Consider the following 17,607-nt stretch of genomic DNA (forward strand, 5'->3'; position numbering starts at 1 on the left):
CTCCTCACCTCCTCACTCCTCACCTCCTAACTCCTCACCTCCACACCTCCTCACTCCTCACCTCACCTCCTAACTCCTCACCTCCTAACTCCTCACCTCCACACCTCCTCACTCCTCACCTCCACACCTCCTCACTCCTCACCTCTTCACTCCTCACCTCCTCACCTCCTCACTCCTCACCTCCTCACTCCTCACCTCCTAACTCCTCACCTCCATACCTCCTCACTCCTCACCTCCTCACTCCTCACCTCCTCACTCCTCACCTCCTAACTCCTCACCTACATACCTAACTCCTCACCTCCACACCTTCTCACTCCTCACCTCCACACCTCCTCACTCCTCACCTCTTCACTCCTCACCTCCTCACCTCCTCACTCCTCACCTCCTCACTCCTCATCTCCTAACTCCTCACCTCCATACCTCCTCACTCCTCACCTCCTCACTCCTCACCTCCTCACTCCTCACCTCCTCACTCCTCACCTACATACCTAACTCCTCACCTCCTCACTCCTCACCTCCTCACCTCCTCACCTCCTCACTCCTCACCTCCACACCTCCTCACTCCTCACCTCCTAACTCCTCACCTCCACACCTTCTCACTCCTCACCTCCACACCTCCTCACTCCTCACCTCTTCACTCCTCACCTCCTCACTCCTCATTCCTTACCTCCTGACTCCTCACCTTCTCACTCTTCACCCCTCACCTCCTCACCTCCTCAATCCTCACCTCCTCACCTCCTAACTCCTCACTTCCACACCTCCTCGTTCCTCACCTCTTAACTCCTCACCTCCACACCTCCTCGCTCCTCACCTCCACACCTCCTCGTTCCTTACCTCCTAACTCCTCGCTCCACACCTCCTCACTCCTCACCTCCACACCTCCTCGCTCCTCACCTTCTAACTCCTCACTCCACACCTCCTCGCTCCTCACCTTGTAACTCCTCACCTCCACACCTCCTCGCTCCTCACCTCCTAACTCCTCACCTCCACACCTCCTCGCTCCTTACCTCCTAACTCCTCACCTCCACACCTCCTCACTCCTCTTCACTCCTCACCTCCTCACTCCTCATTCCTTACCTCCTGACTCCTCACCTTCTCACTCTTCACCCCTCACCTCCTCACCTCCTCACCCCTCACCTCCTCAGCCCCTCACCCTTCACTTCCTCACTCCTCACCTCCTTCTTCACCTCCTCACCTCCTCTATCCTCACCTCCTCAATCCTCACATCCTCAGTCCTCATGTCCTCACTCCTCACCTTCTTACCTCCTCACTCCTCATTCCTTACCTCCTGACTCCTCACCTTCTCACTCTTCACCCCTCACCTCCTCACTCCTCACCTCCTCACCCCCTCACTCTTCACCTCCTCACTCCTCACCTTCTCACTCCTCACCTTCTCAGTCTTCACCTCCTCACCTCCTCTATCCTCACCTCCTCAATCCTCACATCCTCAGTCCTCACGTCCTCACTCCTCACCTCCTTACCTCCTCACTCCTTACCTCCTCACTCCTCACCTCGTCAGTCCTCAACTCCTTACTCCTCACCTCCTCACTCCTCAGCTCCTTACTCCTCACATTCTCACTCCTCACCTCCTCACCTCCTCAGTCCTCACATCCTCACTCCTCAATCCTCACTCCTCACCTCCCCAGGCCAGGATTGAGTTGTTGCTGGGTTTTAAGTCTGCTAAACAAGTGTTTCTTTTTTGGGGGGTGGGGACAGGGGGAAGCCATCAGTATTCTTACCAGGCTTTGTACAGTAATTTGGAGTCCGATTTTCTCAGTGGACTTTGGGGCTAAGATGTCGCCTTGTTGTTTCTCTTGTTCGAGTGGTACTATGGTGTTTGGAAGATTTGAAATGGACTAATATCACATTGTATGTTTGTTATTTTTAAAAAGCAAATTTTTACTATTTATGCTTTGAGAGATATTTCAAATTATCAGAAAATAAGATGACAGGAAATTCCTTTTATTTTGAAAAGTTGCGACGCCAGCAGGCCTGCTCACAAGGTCCAGGAAAAGCCCTCTGCAGGCCCCGGGCGGGGGAAATAAAGCTGGTTTCTCAGGGAAGTGTTGAATTGTTTGGGGCAGTGTTTTTGTTCTGTGTTCATTCTTGACACTGGAGTTGTTTCGGTTTCCTGGCTGAGCAGAGCTGTCCTCTGGGTTGCCTTACCTTTTTTGCTGGGCATCATAGCTGTCCTCACACATCCTCCCTGCCCCTGCCTCCTGGGTCAGAGGTGGGGACTGGCAGATGGAAAGGTCAAGCTGGAGCCACCTGCCGGGGCGTTCAGGGAAGTGCGTGGCCTTTTCCTGCAGCCCCAGCCCCTTGCACATATGAGGACTGGGGGTGGCATGTGTCACCTCTTGATGTGGCCACCGCGCGTGACTGCAGGTGCAGACTGAGCGCACTGCCCGTCCCTGCTGGGGTCTGACCTGTGGCTGCGGTGGACCAGCCCTCACGCTGTCCACTGTCCCTCTCTCCGGACAGGGCCCTCGACTTCGGGTACCTGACCCAGGACATGATTGATGACTATGAGCCTGCCCTCATGTTCAGCATCCCCAGACTGGCCATTGTGTGGTGAGTGCCTCCTGTGCCCAGGCCCTCTGCAGAAACCTGCGGGACGGGCAGGGCTGACGGTGCCAGGTCCCATGTGGGTGCTGTTCCATGGCGCCTCTACCGTACAGTGGCTGCTCGGCTGCCCCAGGTCAGTCACCAGGCAGGCCTGCTTTCGGCCCTCAGCAGACCAGGGACCACGTGTCCTGAGTGCCCCCTGTTCACCTTGCTGGTGAGAGAGGCTCTGTCACCCTAGATAGGGCGAGGTGGCGTAACACCCGGCCCCTGGCACTGGACAGGTGAGATCGACATGTGAGCTCATTAGTCACAGGAGACCATGAGGGTCACACAGGGCCATGCTCGGAACAGAGTGGCCTCACAGGAGCTGTGGGAGGCAGATTTGGTGGTAACAAGAGGACGAGGTGCCCCCTGGTCCCTCAGGAGGATGTGATTGGCTTGTTTGAATGATTTGGGGGCTGGCAGGGAGGTGAAGCTCATCAGGTTGAAGGGTAGGTGGGGGCAGTCGGTCTGGCTGTGGGAATACGTGTGTGGAGCCTTTCCTGCCAGCGGGGCCCATCTGGGAGATCAGGGAACTCAAGGCAGCCTGTAGGGCCCTGTGGGGCTCAAGGACGTGGAAACAGCACATGGAAGCTCAGGCCTGAAATCCACCGAGGCAGGATGCATGGGGTCACCCACTTGGCATCTCTGAGCTGCTTGGGGCCAAGGTCAGAACCCAGGGGTTCTGGGACTTGGCCCACGCTGCTCAGCCACACCCTGACTCTAGACGGGGATTCCCCGTGCCCCTGCCAGGCGGGTGGTCACGGGGGCAGAGCAGTGAGTGGGCCACAGAGAGCTTAATGGAGCTTGCAGCTGGCGGGGAGGGGGGAGGGTCCAGTGGGCAGCGGCCTGCAGGTGTGGGACTGGGCAGAGTAGGGGATGGGGATCCCTTGAGAGAGATGCCCTGTGGAGATGTGGACATCAGTGAAGTGGTCAGGGAGTGTGCGGTGGGCACAGAGGCCAGGACTGGCCCAGGCTCAGGTCGTGCTGAGGACCCCCAGGGAACCCCGGGGCACAGGCACACGTGGCAGCGTGCTGGGGTCGAACATGGATACCCCTCCCGTGGGAAATGGGGGTGCAGAGGTGGGAGCATGTGGGGCGGTGGCAGTGCAGTGGGCTGGGGCCGGCGGCAGGGCCTGTAGGGGACAGAGGTGCTTAACCCTGGGATGTGCCGAACACCCCTTGTTGGAGTGGGGAGCAATGGGGGCCGCTGCCGGGGCCAGTCCGGACTCCCCTGGGCCAGGCCGCCCACTCGCCTAGGTCCTGGGCGCCACCTCCTCAGGGAGGGCTCCAGCATGGTCTCTATCTGCCGGGCCCTGGCTCCCCAGAGTCCCCTCCAATAGCTCAGGGCCTGGCCTGTTTCCTGCACTGTTCTTCACCTGTCCTCACAGAGGTTGCGTCTTTCAAAGTTAGCAAACCAGAGAGAGCGAGCCTCACATTGCGCCAGAGGGAGGCTCGGAGGCAGGCTCGGATATCCTCCTCCCGTTAGAGTCGGGGAACTTCCCTTCACCTGAAGACCTCAAGGCTGGAGGGCGGGGTGTCCCCAGTGGCCTCCAAGGTGGCTTGAAGGGAAGTGTCCTGGTGGGGAGAGGCTACCTGGAAGCTACTACAGAGCACCCCTTCCCACGTACCACAGGATTTGCTGACATTGTTTTTCTTTACTAGACAAGTATCTCTCTGTGGCCAAACTCACTTTGAAGAAAATGACAGGCAATTTTGGTCCTTATTCTTCTCTTTGTTTAAAAAACAGAACAGCAAAGATCCGGTGAGCCGGCCTTTTCTCCGCCAGGGCGCAGGGCGCGGTGAGCCTTTCCCTCGGGTACAGGTGTCTCCTTGTCCCAAGGGCACTCACAGCAAATGAACAGCTCTGGTGTCCTTGTTAAAAGTTCTCCGTGCGTGCTTTGAGGTGTGGCACCAAGCCACCCGCCCACTCACACCCACTTACGCCCGTGTCAACGCACTGCTGAGGCCCTGGCTGGACTTCCTCTTAAAGGTCGGGCCTGGTGTGTGCCGATGACCCCAGGTGACCCTCCCCGCAGGCCGCACCCCAGGCACACTGTGTTTCTGGACTTTCACACTGAGTCTGCTGCCTGTGTTTGCCCGAGTACAGGCGACCACAGAACAGCAGCCGCTTCCCACCAGTATCATCTGTGTCCTGTTTGCCAACCTCAGTCCACCTGCCGGTGGCCAAACCTCTGCTCCTCCTTCTGTCCTGAGCTCTCATCCTGGGAGGCAAGGGGAGGCGGGGGGGTGGGGGACTGGGGAGGGGAGGCCAGGGGAGGGAGGTTGGGGGAGTTGTGGGGGCAGCTGGGGGAGGGAGGTGTGGGAGTGTGGGGGGTCAGGGAAGGGCAGCAAGGGAGGCCAGTGCTCGTCGGGAAGCTGAGGGAGGGAGGTGGGGGAGGGAAGCTGGGGCTCCTGTTGGCAGAGGCTTTGTCCCGTGGGTCCCCTCCTGGAGGCACTGGTGTAGGGTCCTCTCCAGCTCAGGACAGAGGGAGAGCCTGGAAAGGGAGTGAGGGACCCCCAGGAGGTGAAGGAGGGAGGAAGGATGAGCAGGCACAGGAGCCCAAAGCTGGAGTCCAGGGAGCAGGCCTGTCCAGGGGGGTGGCCAGCTGCGGGCCCCCCAGAGGCAGGCATTTAGCCACAGAGCCAGGCTGCGGATACGAGGAACCGTGGGGTGCACCAGGCTGCCACTGCAACCCCTCTGTGCGGCGAGCCTCCAGCAGGGCAAGTGAGTGCTGAGTGGGAGAGTGCTAAGCAGGCAGCTGTTCCTAAGGCCACCCCTCGGGGATACTCACCAGGGCCCTGCAGTCCTGCACCACCAGTGGCTCCCGGTCTTCTTCCTCGTCGTCCACAGCAACCGCTTTGAGCCTCACAGGCAGAAGCCACAGCTGCCCGGGGTGGGGCCCAGAACCTGCTCCTTCTTGTGTTCACTCAGCGAGCAAGTATTGAGTGCCTGCTGCATACCTCACCCTATGCTTGTAGCAGGGAGGTGGACAGGTGGGCTGACCACAGTGCTGTGGAATGTTCTGGATGCTGGAAGGGGAACTCAGTGCAGGGACCCCATGGGGTGGACAGGAGCTGGAGGCGTGAGGGAGAGGCTCGCCAGGGCAGCTGGCCCAGAGGTGGGAGCCGTGCAGGTGGCGGGAGGGGGGCACGTTGGTGCAGGTGGTGTGTGCTCAGGGGCGTGTCAGGGCTCGAGCAAGGACCAGGGGACACAGGAACTTCTGCAGCAATGAAGGCCCCTGTAGCCTGCATTCCTGGGCCCACACCCTCGCAGGATCCTGCCTCTGTGAAGTGGGCATCCTGGGACCCCCAGGTGACCCCCAGGGAACACTGAGAGCAGAGGGGAGGCGGGGGCGCTGAGCGGGACAGGAGCTGAGGGTGGAGCTCCTCTGTGGCTCTGCCCGTGACTCTGCTGCTGCCCAGGAGCCCCAGTCCCTTCTCCAGTACACCGTGTCACAGAACTGTGATGCCACATTGACCAAGCACGAGCTGCGGGCCAGGCTCCGGCCCCCTTCTGAGGGGCTTCCAGTGGCAAAGGCTCTGCTGGGGGTCAACAGCTGGAGGTGGCAGAACCAAGCCCAGCCAAGGGTCAGAGCCTGCTGCTCACCTGTGACACAAGAAAGCAGCAAACTCTAGCTCTGTGGCCGGCAGAGGAGGCCTGCCTGGGGCAGAGGCAGTGGTCAACCGAGGCCTTCAGGTTGGCACAGGGAGGTGGAGGGGAGGGCTGGGTGGGACCCTGCCCCCTGTTTAGGGTGTCCCCAGCCTGGCAGAGTCTGGCCTTACCAGGCAGTGAGGACAAAAACTGGGGGTCATCCCTGTGGGGACTTGCTCTGAGTCGTAGGGGAGGGGCCCCACTTGCCCTGAACCCCTCGGCCTGTCCCCTCCCTAAAACCTGCATCTAGTCAGTCCCTTCTGCCGGTGGAGACAAGCATCCTGGTGAGAGTGTCTCCATGAGGCTCAGACTCTTCGACAAATTGGTTTTACTTTTGGGGATTTATCTTAAAACAGTTTCTTTTTTTTTTTTTTAACTTTTTATGTATTTTTTTAAATTAAAAAATAGAGACAGGGTCTTGCTATGTTGTCCAGGCTCGTCTCGAGTTCCTGGGCTCTAGCAATCTGACTGCCTTGGCCTCCTAAAGTGCTAGGATTACAGGCGTGAGCTACCGTGCCCAGCCCCAGCCTTAAAACAGTTCCTTTAAAGGAAAAAATGAAATAAAACCTCTAGACCCAGTGGTCACTTCTCAGTCCCCATCAGCACAGAGCTGGCTGCTCCCCTCGCTGCGACTTCGCCCGCCCGCTGGTCTATACTCACAGCTCTGCTTCGGGTGCTTCCCAGACCGGAACTGTGCAGAACCCAGGCCCCTCTCCTCTACCCCTCCCTTCCTCCCCAGGCCCCTCCTTCCAGCCCATCCCAGAACATGTCCAGGAGCCACCGCCCCCATGGCCTGCGGGATGGTTGCCAGATCCTCTTCAGGGGCCCTCGCCCATCCACCTGTGTCAAAACAACGTGTCATCTCGGCCCTGCCGGAGCTCCCACTGTGATCCACCTGCACCCACACCCAGCCTCTCCCCAGTCCCCGCTCCCAGTGTGATCCACCTGCGCCCACACTCAGCCTCTCCCCAGTCCCCGTGCACCCGCTGCCCTGATCTCCACCACGCTGTCCCCTTTGCTCCAGGGTCCCTTTGGCTGTCCTATCCCTACTGCCTCACTGTCCCCTCCACTGCACTGTCCCCTTTTCCATGATGTTTCCTCCTCCATGCTGTCCCCTCTGCTCCAGTGTTCTCTTGGCCATTCCATCCTCTCCACCATGCTGTCCCCTTCACTGCACCGTCCCCTCCTCTATGCTGTCCCCTCCTCTATGCTGTCCCCTCCTCTATGCTGTCCCCTTCTCTATGCTGTCCCCTCCTCCACGCTGTCCCCTTTATGATGTTCCCTCCTTCATACTGCCTTTTCCTCTATGCTGTCTCCTCTTCCATGCTGTCCCCTCCTCCACGCTGTCCCCTCCTCTATGCTGTCCCCTCCTCTATGCTGTCCCCTTCTCTGTGCTGTTCCCTCCTCCATGCTGTCTCCTCCTCTATGACATTCCCTCCTTCATACTGCCTTCTCCTCTATGCTTTCCCATTCTCCATGCTGTCCCTTCCTCTATGCTGTCTCCTCTTCCATGCTGTCCCCTCCTCTATGCTGTCCGCTCCTCTATGCTGTCCCCTCCTTCATGCTGTCCCCTCCTCTATGCTGTCCCCTCCTCTATGCTGTTCCCTCCTCAATGCTGTCCCATCCGCTGATGTCCCATTCTCTGTGCTGTCTCCTTCTCTATGCTGTCCCCTCCTCTATGCTGTCCCTCCTCCATGCTGTCCCCTCCCCTATGCTGTCCCATTCTCCATGCTGTGTCCTCCTCTATGACGTCCCCTCCTCCATGCTGTCTCTTCCTCTGCAATGTCCTCTCCCCCGTGCTCCTCTGCACTGTTCCCTCCTCCATGCTGTCTCCTGCTCTATGATGTCCCCTCCTCTGTGCTGTCCCCTCCTCCCTGCTGTCCCTCCCTCTGTGATGTCCCCACCACTGCACCGCTCATCCAAGCCCATCTCCCACCAGCATGTTGCGTGACTTACTCTGTTATTTATTTTTCCGTGTTATTGAGATAAAATTCATTACCCTATGACTCACCCATCTAAAGTGCAGAGTCATTTCTGGTACATTCAGAGTTGTGCTGCCATCACCACAAATTCCGTGACATTCTCATTACTCGCAAAGATGCCTCTTACTCCTGAGCGGCCATCTCCACGCCCTGATCTCCTTCCTCCTGCCCCGTGACCCTGGGGAACCACAAACCTATTTTCTGTTTCTATAGATTTGCCTGTTTGGGTTATTCATATAAATGGGATTTCTGTTATTTTTGTGTCTCCCCCACTAGACCATAACTCTTATTCACTGATGCACCCCGAGTGCCTGGCATGTCCTAACACAGTAGACTTTTACAGAATTTTGTTGCATTGATCTGATGGGGCACAAATATATATCCACAAAGATTATCCCTGAAGTATTACTTGTAATCATAAAAATTTGAGAAGGGATGGATATCCAGAATTAAGGGATTGGTTAAAAACAATACTCTAGCCATTTAAATAATGATGGAGAAAATCTCCTAATGCTATGCAAAAACATCCCCAGTGTATTAAGTACAAAAATTGTTATTGGCCGGGCGCGGTGGCTCAAGCCTGTAATTCCAGCACTTTGGGAGGCCGAGACGGGCGGATCACGAGGTCAGGAGATCGAGACCATCCTGGCTAACACGGTGAAACCCCGTCTCTACTAAAAAAGTACAAAAAACTAGCCGGGCGAGGTGGCGGGCGCCTGTAGTCCCAGCTACTCCGGAGGCTGAGGCAGGAGAATGGCGTAAACCGGGGAGGAGGAGCTTGCGGTGAGCTGAGATCTGGCCACTGCACTCCAGCCTGGGCGACAGAGCGAGACTCCGTCTCAAAAAAAAAAAAAAAAAAAAAAAAAAAAAAAAAAAAAGTTATCAAATAGTATGTCTCTATTTTACAGCTTTCTTAAAATGATAGGTAACACTTTTGTAAACAGAAATTAAGGCAATAAACATTCTTCTTTATTGTGGTAAAACATACATCACAAAATTCGCCATTTTGACCCTTTCTTAGGGTTTTAATGGCAAAAATTGCAATTACTTTTGCACCAAGCTAATATATAGGATTTACCCTCTTGTGACTGTCTCATTTCACTTCACATAATATTTTCAAGCTTCCTCCATGTTGTAGTATGTGTCAGAATTTCCTTCCTTTTTAAGGCTGAATAATATTCCATTGTACGTAATTAGGTGTTATTTTAAATAAGAAATTTGCAATAACATTCAAAAGAGTAAAATGCCTAGGAATAAATTTAATCAAGAAGGTGAAAGACATGGATGCTGAAAACTAAAAAATATTGCTGAAAAAATTAAAGACATAATTAAACAGAAAGACATTCCATGTTCATGGATGGGAAGACCAATACTCCATAAAGTGATCTACAGATGCAATGCAATTGCTGTCAAAACTCCACTGGCCTTTTTGTTTTGCAGAAGTGGAAAAGGTGTTCTAAAATTCATATGGAACTGCAATGGGCCCTAAGTAGCCAAAACAATATTGAAAAACAAAAACAAAGTTGGAAGATTCATACATCCTGATTTCAAAACTTACTACAAGTCAAAACCTTATGGTACTGGCATAAAGATAGATGTATAGGCCAATGGAATAAAATTGAGAGGCCATAAATAAACCCAAACATCTATGGTGAACTGATTATTGACAAGGGGGCCAAGATCATTCAATAAGGAAAGAACAGTCTCTTCAAAGAATGTTCCTGGGGCAACTGGATAACCACATGCAAAAGAACAAAGTTGTACCCTGCGATGGTTAACTTCATGTGTCATCTTGGCTAGGCCACATTACCCAGATATTTGGTAAAATACCAGTCTGAATTTTGCTGTGAAGGTATTTTTTTCTTTTTATAATGATAAACTGGCAATTTATAATTGTGCAGATTTATAGAGTGCAAAGTTGTATTATAATCTATGAATGCAGTGTGGAATAATTAAATCAAGCTGGTTAACATATCCATCACCTCAAATATTGAACATTTTTTGAATGAGAACATTTTAAATTTACTCTCTTAAAATTTGGAAATGTCCAACACTCTGTTTTTGCCTGTATTCACTATGATGTGCAAAGAACTCAAAAAAAGAAGAAACATTCTTCTAGTCTGAGATTTTATACTCTTTGGCCATTCCCCACACCCCCAGCCTCTATAACCACTGTTCTGCTCTCTGATTCTGTAAGTTCAATTGTTTAAGATTCCACATGTAAGTGAGAACATATGGTATTTGTGTTTCTGGGTCTTAGTTATTTCACTTAGCATAATGTTCTAAAATTCCATCCAATTCTTCACAAATATCAGAATCTTTTGTTTTTAAGGCTGAATTGTATTCTATTGTATATATATACCACAATTTCTTTATTCATCTGTTAAATGCTTAGATTGATTTCATATCTTAGCTACTGTGAGTAATGCTGCAATAAACATGAGACTACAGACATCCCTTCAACAAACTCATTTCAGATGTTTGGGGTAAATACCCAGAAGTGGGATTGCTGGATCATATGGTAATTATATTTGTAGTTTTTTTGAGGAATCTCTATACTGTTTTCCATAATGGCTGTACCAATTTACATTCCTACCAATGGTGTGCAAGGGTTCCCTTTTCTCCATATCCTTGGTAACACTGATCTTTCATCTTCTTGATAAAAGATATTCAGACAAATGAGAAATGATATCTCATTGTGGCTTTAGTTTGCTTTTCTGTAATGACTAGTGATGTTGGTCATTTGTCTTCTTTTGAGAAATGTTTTTAACCACTGAAATGCAAGGATGGTTCGAAATACACAAATTGATAATTGTGATACATCACATTAATAGAATGAAAAAAACCCATATGATTATCTCATTAGATACAGAAAAAGCATTTGATAAAATTCAACATCCTTTTATGATGAAAAAATCAGCAAATTAGATGTAGAAGGAATGTATCCCTTCAAGAGTACCATTGGTGAAAATGCAAAAAACAAACAAACAAAAAAGAATGTGCCTTAACACAATAAAGGCCATATTTAATGAGAAGCCCACAGCTAACATCATACTCAATGGAGAAAAATTGAAAGCCTTCCCTCTAAGATATGGAACAAGGCAAAGATGCCTACTCTTGCCACTTCTATTAAATATAGTATTGGAAGTCCTTGCCAAAGCAATTAGGCAAGAGAAAGAAAGAAAAGGCATCCAAATAGGAAAAGAAGTCAAATTGTTACTGTTTGCTGGCAACTTTAAATATGTATATTTTATTATTATTATTGTTATTATAATATATTTTGAGACAGAGTCTTACTCTGTCACCCAGGCTGGAGTGCAGTGGCACGATCTCAGCTCACTGTAAGCTCCACCTCCCAGGTTCACACCATTCTCCTGCCTCAGCCTCCCGAGTAGCTGGGACTACAGGTGCCCGCCACCATGCCTGGCTAATTTTTTGTATTTTTAGTAGAGACAGGGTTTCATCATATTGGCCAGGCTGGTCTTGAACTCCTGATCTGGTGATCCACCTGCCTCGGATTCCCAAAGTGCTGGGATTATAGGTGTGAGCCACTGCACCCGGCCGGCAACCTTATCTTATATGTGGAAAACGCTACAGACTCCACAAAAAAACTGTTAGGACTGCCGGGCGCGGTGGCTCAATCCTGTAATCCCAGCACTTTGGGAGGCCGAGACGGGCGGATCACGAGGTCAGGAGATCGAGACCATCCTGGCGAACACGGTGAAACCCTGTCTCTACTAAAAAAATACAAAAAACTAGCCGGGCGAGGTGGCGGGCGCCTGTAGTCCCAGCTACTCGGGAGGCTGAGGCGGGAGAATGGCGTAAACCCGGGAGGCGGAGCTTGCAGTGAGCTGAGATCCGGCCACTGCACTCCAGCCTGGGAGACAGAGCCAGACTCCATCTCAAAAAAAAAAAAAAAACAAAAAAAAACTGTTAGGACTAATAATGAATATAGTAAAGTTCCAGGACACAAAATCAGCACACAAAAATTAGTAGCATTTTTATACACTAACAATACACTATCTGAAAGAAGAAATCAAGAGAATAATCTCATTTACAATAGCTACAAAAAAATACTAAGGAATAATTTTTATCACGGAGGTGAGAAACCTGTGCACTGAAAACTATAAAACACCAAAGAAATCAATTCAAGAAGACAAATGAAAGATATTCCATGTTCATGGATTGGAAAAATTAATATTGTTAAAATGTCCATACTACCCAAATAAATCTACATGTTTAATGTAATCCCTTTCAAAAGCCCAACATCATTTTATTTATGAAAAGAGAAAAAATCCTGAAATTCATATAGAACCATAAAAACCCACGAATAGCCAAGGCAATCATGAGCAGAAAGGACAAAGCTGGATATACCACACTACCTGATTTTAAACTTTACTACAAAGCTATAGTAATTTTAAAACAGCTTGGAATTGGCAAAAACAAAACAACAGGACACATACCAGTGGAACAGAATAAAGAGCCCAGAAGTGAACGCAACTAATTTTCAACAAAGGTGCCAAGAAGACAAGGACAGCTTCTTCAATAAATGGTGTTGGGAAATCTGAAATTTTCACATGTCAAAGAATGAAGCTAGACCCTTATCTTACACCATATAAAAAAAATCAACTCAGAATGGATTAAAGAGCTAAATATAAGACCAGAAACTCTAAAACTACTAGAAGAAAACTTAGGGGAAAGACTACACAATATTAGTTTGGGTAGTGACTTTTTGGATTTGGCCCCAAAGTGCAGGCAACAGAAATAAATATAGATAAATTGGATTACATCAAACTGAAAAGCTTCTGCATAGCAAAAGGAACAACAGGATGCAGAGACAACCTATGGATTGGGAGAAAATATTTACAATTCATACATCTGATGGGTTAATATTCAACATATATAAAGAACTCAAAAAATTAAACAGCAAGAAAACAACAACAACAACAACAAAATGGGTAAGAGACTGGGTTTGGTGGCTCATGCCTGTAATCCTAACACTTTGGGATGCTAAGGCAGCAGAATAGCTTGAGGCCAGGAGTTTGAGACCAGCCTACACAACATAATGAAACCTCGTCCCAACGGCAAAAAACCAGGTGTGGTGGTGTGTGCCTGTAGTCCCAGCCACTTGGGAGGCAAAGACAAGAGGATTACTTGAGCCCAGGAGTTCGAGTTTGCAGTAAGCTATGATCATGTCATTGAATTACAGTCTGGGCAACGGAATGAGACTCTTGTCTCTTAAAAGAAAAATGAAAAAGTAAGATTTAAAGACAAGGGGAAAAGGAAAAAATGTGAGTAAGGGAACTGAATATACATTTTCACTGAAGTTTTTAAAGCCATGAATGTATTTTTGCACAAACGCTTTTATCATGTGCAATCATTTTTTTGTAAACGATTTTTTGTAAAGCCAGCAGATATAGGTTAGAGTGATGTTTTTACCTGAGTATATGACAGAAAAATGTTTGAATCATTATTAGTTTCCTGTACTGGCAGTATTAATCGGGAAGAAAGTGGTTGAATAGAGAATAGTAAGAGCAAGGCCATTTAGTCAGTACTTTCACATAGGGCTTGGTCATTTGCAACAATAAATTTGTTCATTGGCAGGATTTCCCACCAAGTTAGTGTAGATTCTATGCTATTTGACAAAAGATAGCAATAATAAAGTTATTTTTTTTTCTCTTCAGCATTTGCTTTAAGAGAAAAATCCTGAAGCTTGTAGGGATTTCTGATGCCAGGAAACCATGAAACGTGAGAGTATATTTAGCAATCAGGGTGACTTAGCTCATGGTAATTGGCACGTGTATAGTTATAATTTGCATTCTAGTTATTTAAACTGAGATATTCTTGATCAGGCTGAACACACTGTGAGTAGAAGATTGCTTTCCCCGAGAAATAAGATAGAGTCTTTGGAGGATGGCCTTGGTAAACTGGTAGGTCAGCTTCCTCTGGATTTTGGCGATTTCTCTAGTTCTTCCATCATTCCTCAGGGCCCTGGCAATTTTCTGAGTAAGTCATGGGGTTCTGGTTGACTTTTCTTTTTCCCTGAAGGTTTTCCCTAAAGTTTTTCTTTGTTTTTCAATACAAATGGAAAGATGTCTTTGGTTTTATCTACCCCTGGATACAAGACGCCATTTTGGCATTACGTGGGGATTCGTGAAGGTATTAAAACGGTCAGAGCTTCTTCCTGCTACTATGGTTCTCCAGTTATACACAGGTTCCTCTGTGGGCAACACTTCTTAGCAGATGGAATTTCCTCTGACATGAGGACAGTGGTTGATGAAAGCCAGGTCATTTTTGTCATCTGGGGAGGACTGAAGATCAGTTGAATGTACCTCAGTACCTCAAAAGCACCTTCAAATGCTTCACCCAGCTTGTCTTGTTCAACACAAGTCATGCTTCATTGAATGGATGATTCTTCCCATTGGTGTCCAATGTAGCATCCACTGTACAATGTGGATACAACCTTCCCTGTCCTCTGAAACGCATGTCAGCACCACCCTGCTGTGAGTATTTTAAAGATGAGATTAGCATTTAAATCAGTAGACTCTGAGTACAGCTGACGACCCTCCGTGATGTGGGTGGGCCTCATCCAGTTAGTGGAAGGCCCTGAGAGAAACAGACTGAGATCCCCAAGTAAGAGGGAATCCGGCTTCCAGACTCCTTGGATTGGAGCTGCCATGTCAACTCTTCTCTGGGTCTCCAGCAGAATTTGGACTTGCCAGCCCCCACAATTGCATGAAATAATTCCTTAAAATAAATAAATCTTTCTCTCTTGTTCTGTTTCTCTAGAGAACTTTGATACAGAGGGTAAGTCTTCCTGTTCTCAGATTTTTCAATGGATTTGACATCAAAAGCACCACCACAAAAAAATAAAAAGAGAAACTGGACCTCATCAAAATTTAAAATTGTGATGCATCAAAAGACATTATAAAGAAAATGAAAAGACAACCTAAAGAATATTTGCAGATCATATATCTGATGAAGATTTAATGTCTGGAACATATAAAGAACCCTTTCAACTCAACAACAAATCGACAAACAACCCAATTTAAAAATGAATAAAGACTTGAATAGACATTTCTCCAAAGAAGATATACACATGGCCGACAGGCACGTGAAAAAGATGGTCCACATCATTCGTTATTAAGGAAATGTAAATCAAAACCATGATGAGATGCCACTTCACACCCACCAGGATGGCTGTAATCAAAAAAATTGGAAAAGAATACGTAGTGAGAGTGTGGAGAAGTCAAAACCCTTGGATTGCTGGCGGGAGTGTAAAATGCTGCAGCTGCTACGGAAAACAGTTGGTGGTTCCTTAAAAAGTTAAACATAGAATTATATGATCCATATGGTCATACCACATACCCTTCTAGGCATATACCCAAGAGAGATGAAAACATATGTCCGTGAACAAACTTCTACACGAATGTTTATGGCAGCATTATTCATAATAGCCCAAAGACAGAAACAGTCCAAACGTCCACCCGTGGATGAATGAAGAAATGTATGTGCGGGAACATTTGCCACGTACCACAGCATCATGAGCCTTGAAAACGTGGTGCAAGGTGAAAACTGGTCACAAAGGTCACGCATTACGTGATTCTGTTTACATGAAACACCCAGAATAGGCCAATTCAGAGAGACAGAAGGCAGATGAAGGATTGCCATGGCTGAGGTGAATAAGTCAGTGATTATTAAAAGGGTATTTTCTGGGGTGATAAAAACCTTTTGAAACTAGAGAGGTGATGGGTGCACAGCACTATGAATGCAGAAAAGGCCTCAGAATCGTACCCTTTAAAACAATTGTTTGTTATATGGATTTCTCTGAAAAAAGAAAAGGGAAGACCGGCCACCCCCACATCCAGCAGGGCCCAGCTTTCTCCACTGTGCAGGGTGTCCTCTGGCCTGCTCACCTTAGCTGGATCTGGGCCAGGCCCCTCACGGTGCCCCCACACCCCTGGCCACACCGAGACCCCGGGATCCAGCCTTCTAGGCTCACTGGTGGGTGACTGCCTTACCCCTGCTCGTGGCAGTGTGGACACAGGCCTGGGTGGCCTGTCGGGCTGTAGCCATGGGCAGCAGCTGCATCAGACCCACCATTTCTAGCAATAGCTCATTCCCAGGCCTCATTCCCCTTCAGCCAGATTCCTGCAAGTGCCAGGCCAGGTGCAGAGACAGATGCTGAGCCTCTGGCTACCGCCTGGGGGCTGCTCCCCACCTCTCCCCACCTCTGGCCCCCACACCCCGTTACTTCAGCACCTGAGCCTGATCTCCCGTCCTACAGGCCTTCTCTCTGTAGTTCGGGCACCTGCAGAGTCGCTGAGCAGCAGGGCTCGGCCACCGTGGAGTGCTTGGCCCTTCGTCCAGCACGCGAAAGCCAACACACGGCTGGATGCAGGGATACAGCCTGGGGGTCCTTGGGTCCCCGCAGGCTCCCAGGAGGAGGTGGCACAGCAGCCTCCGGGTCTGAGCCTCCTGATGAACGAGTTCTTTTCTGAGGACCTGGGCCAGCAGCTTTCATGGGTGGGCCTCGTTCCCCCACTCCTGCTGACTGCCCTGGGGGGCAGCTGAGACCTTCCTCGGCCACACTGCTGCCCGGAGCAGGCAGGAGCGAGGTTTCCAGATGGGCAGACGTTGGGTGCACGAGTCATTGTGGGGCTGAGTCCTATGCCCAGCAGGGAGGGAGCTCTACTAGGGTTGGGGATGGCTTCCTGAGGCCCGGCCGCTGGAGTCAGGGCTGCCCCTTTCCCTGCTCTGTTTCCCTCTGCCTTTGTCCTGAGACTGCCTGATTCACCCATAGAGTTAAGGCTCGGTTTGGGTAATTGTCCCCTGAATACTGTTCGTTTAATCAGGACAGACAGCTCATGTAAGAGCCACAAAGGACACCAAGCAGAATGGAAGGCTGGCTGTGCTGTCCGCTCACCCACATGGGGTCAGGACACAGCCTCCTGCCCAGCTGAGCTGGCCACTCCACAGGGCCTGGGGCCCCCATTCCCCAGAGGCAGCACTGCACATACTTTTCCTGTGACTTTCAAATCTTTCTTTTTGCACATGAAACCCAACGATTTTTAGGGAAAAACATTCCCTTTGTTCAATTCCCTATATTAGCCCTTCTCACTGAGCTGGGTGCGTTGGACAAGGAGACTGTCCCTGAGCTGCTGGGGACTTGGTGTTGGATAGTGTTGGCTGGACCTGACCTTGGTGTCATGTCTGCAGAAAGAGACAGGCTGGTGGTGCTCCATTTACACAGACAAGCCCACATGGCCCTTGTCTGTGCTCTGATGAGGAAGAACATGATGATGATGAGGGACAGGGGACGATTTCGTGGGTGGATACTCCCCAGGCACCTGAGACATGGTCTGG

General features: G+C 49.8%; 1 protein-coding gene and 1 pseudogene across 3 annotated transcripts in view; one reads left to right on the forward strand and one right to left on the reverse strand.

Moving 5' to 3' along the window:
* ZFYVE28 (zinc finger FYVE-type containing 28) overlaps positions 1-17,607 on the forward strand; it is a 153,133-nt gene that overhangs the window by 82,692 nt on the left and 52,834 nt on the right. For all 3 annotated transcript variants that reach the window (XM_008018101.3, XM_037983195.2, XM_037983196.2), the window contains one exon: positions 2,482-2,571. In XM_008018101.3, the coding sequence (XP_008016292.3) occupies positions 2,482-2,571 (90 nt within the window). The remainder of the gene's footprint in view (positions 1-2,481; positions 2,572-17,607) is intronic.
* LOC119618776 (transcription factor Spi-C pseudogene) lies at positions 11,832-14,635 on the reverse strand (annotated as a pseudogene).

The sequence above is a fragment of the Chlorocebus sabaeus genome, chromosome 27 (genome assembly GCF_047675955.1).
Source record: "Chlorocebus sabaeus isolate Y175 chromosome 27, mChlSab1.0.hap1, whole genome shotgun sequence".
NCBI classification, from domain to species: Eukaryota; Metazoa; Chordata; class Mammalia; order Primates; family Cercopithecidae; genus Chlorocebus; species Chlorocebus sabaeus.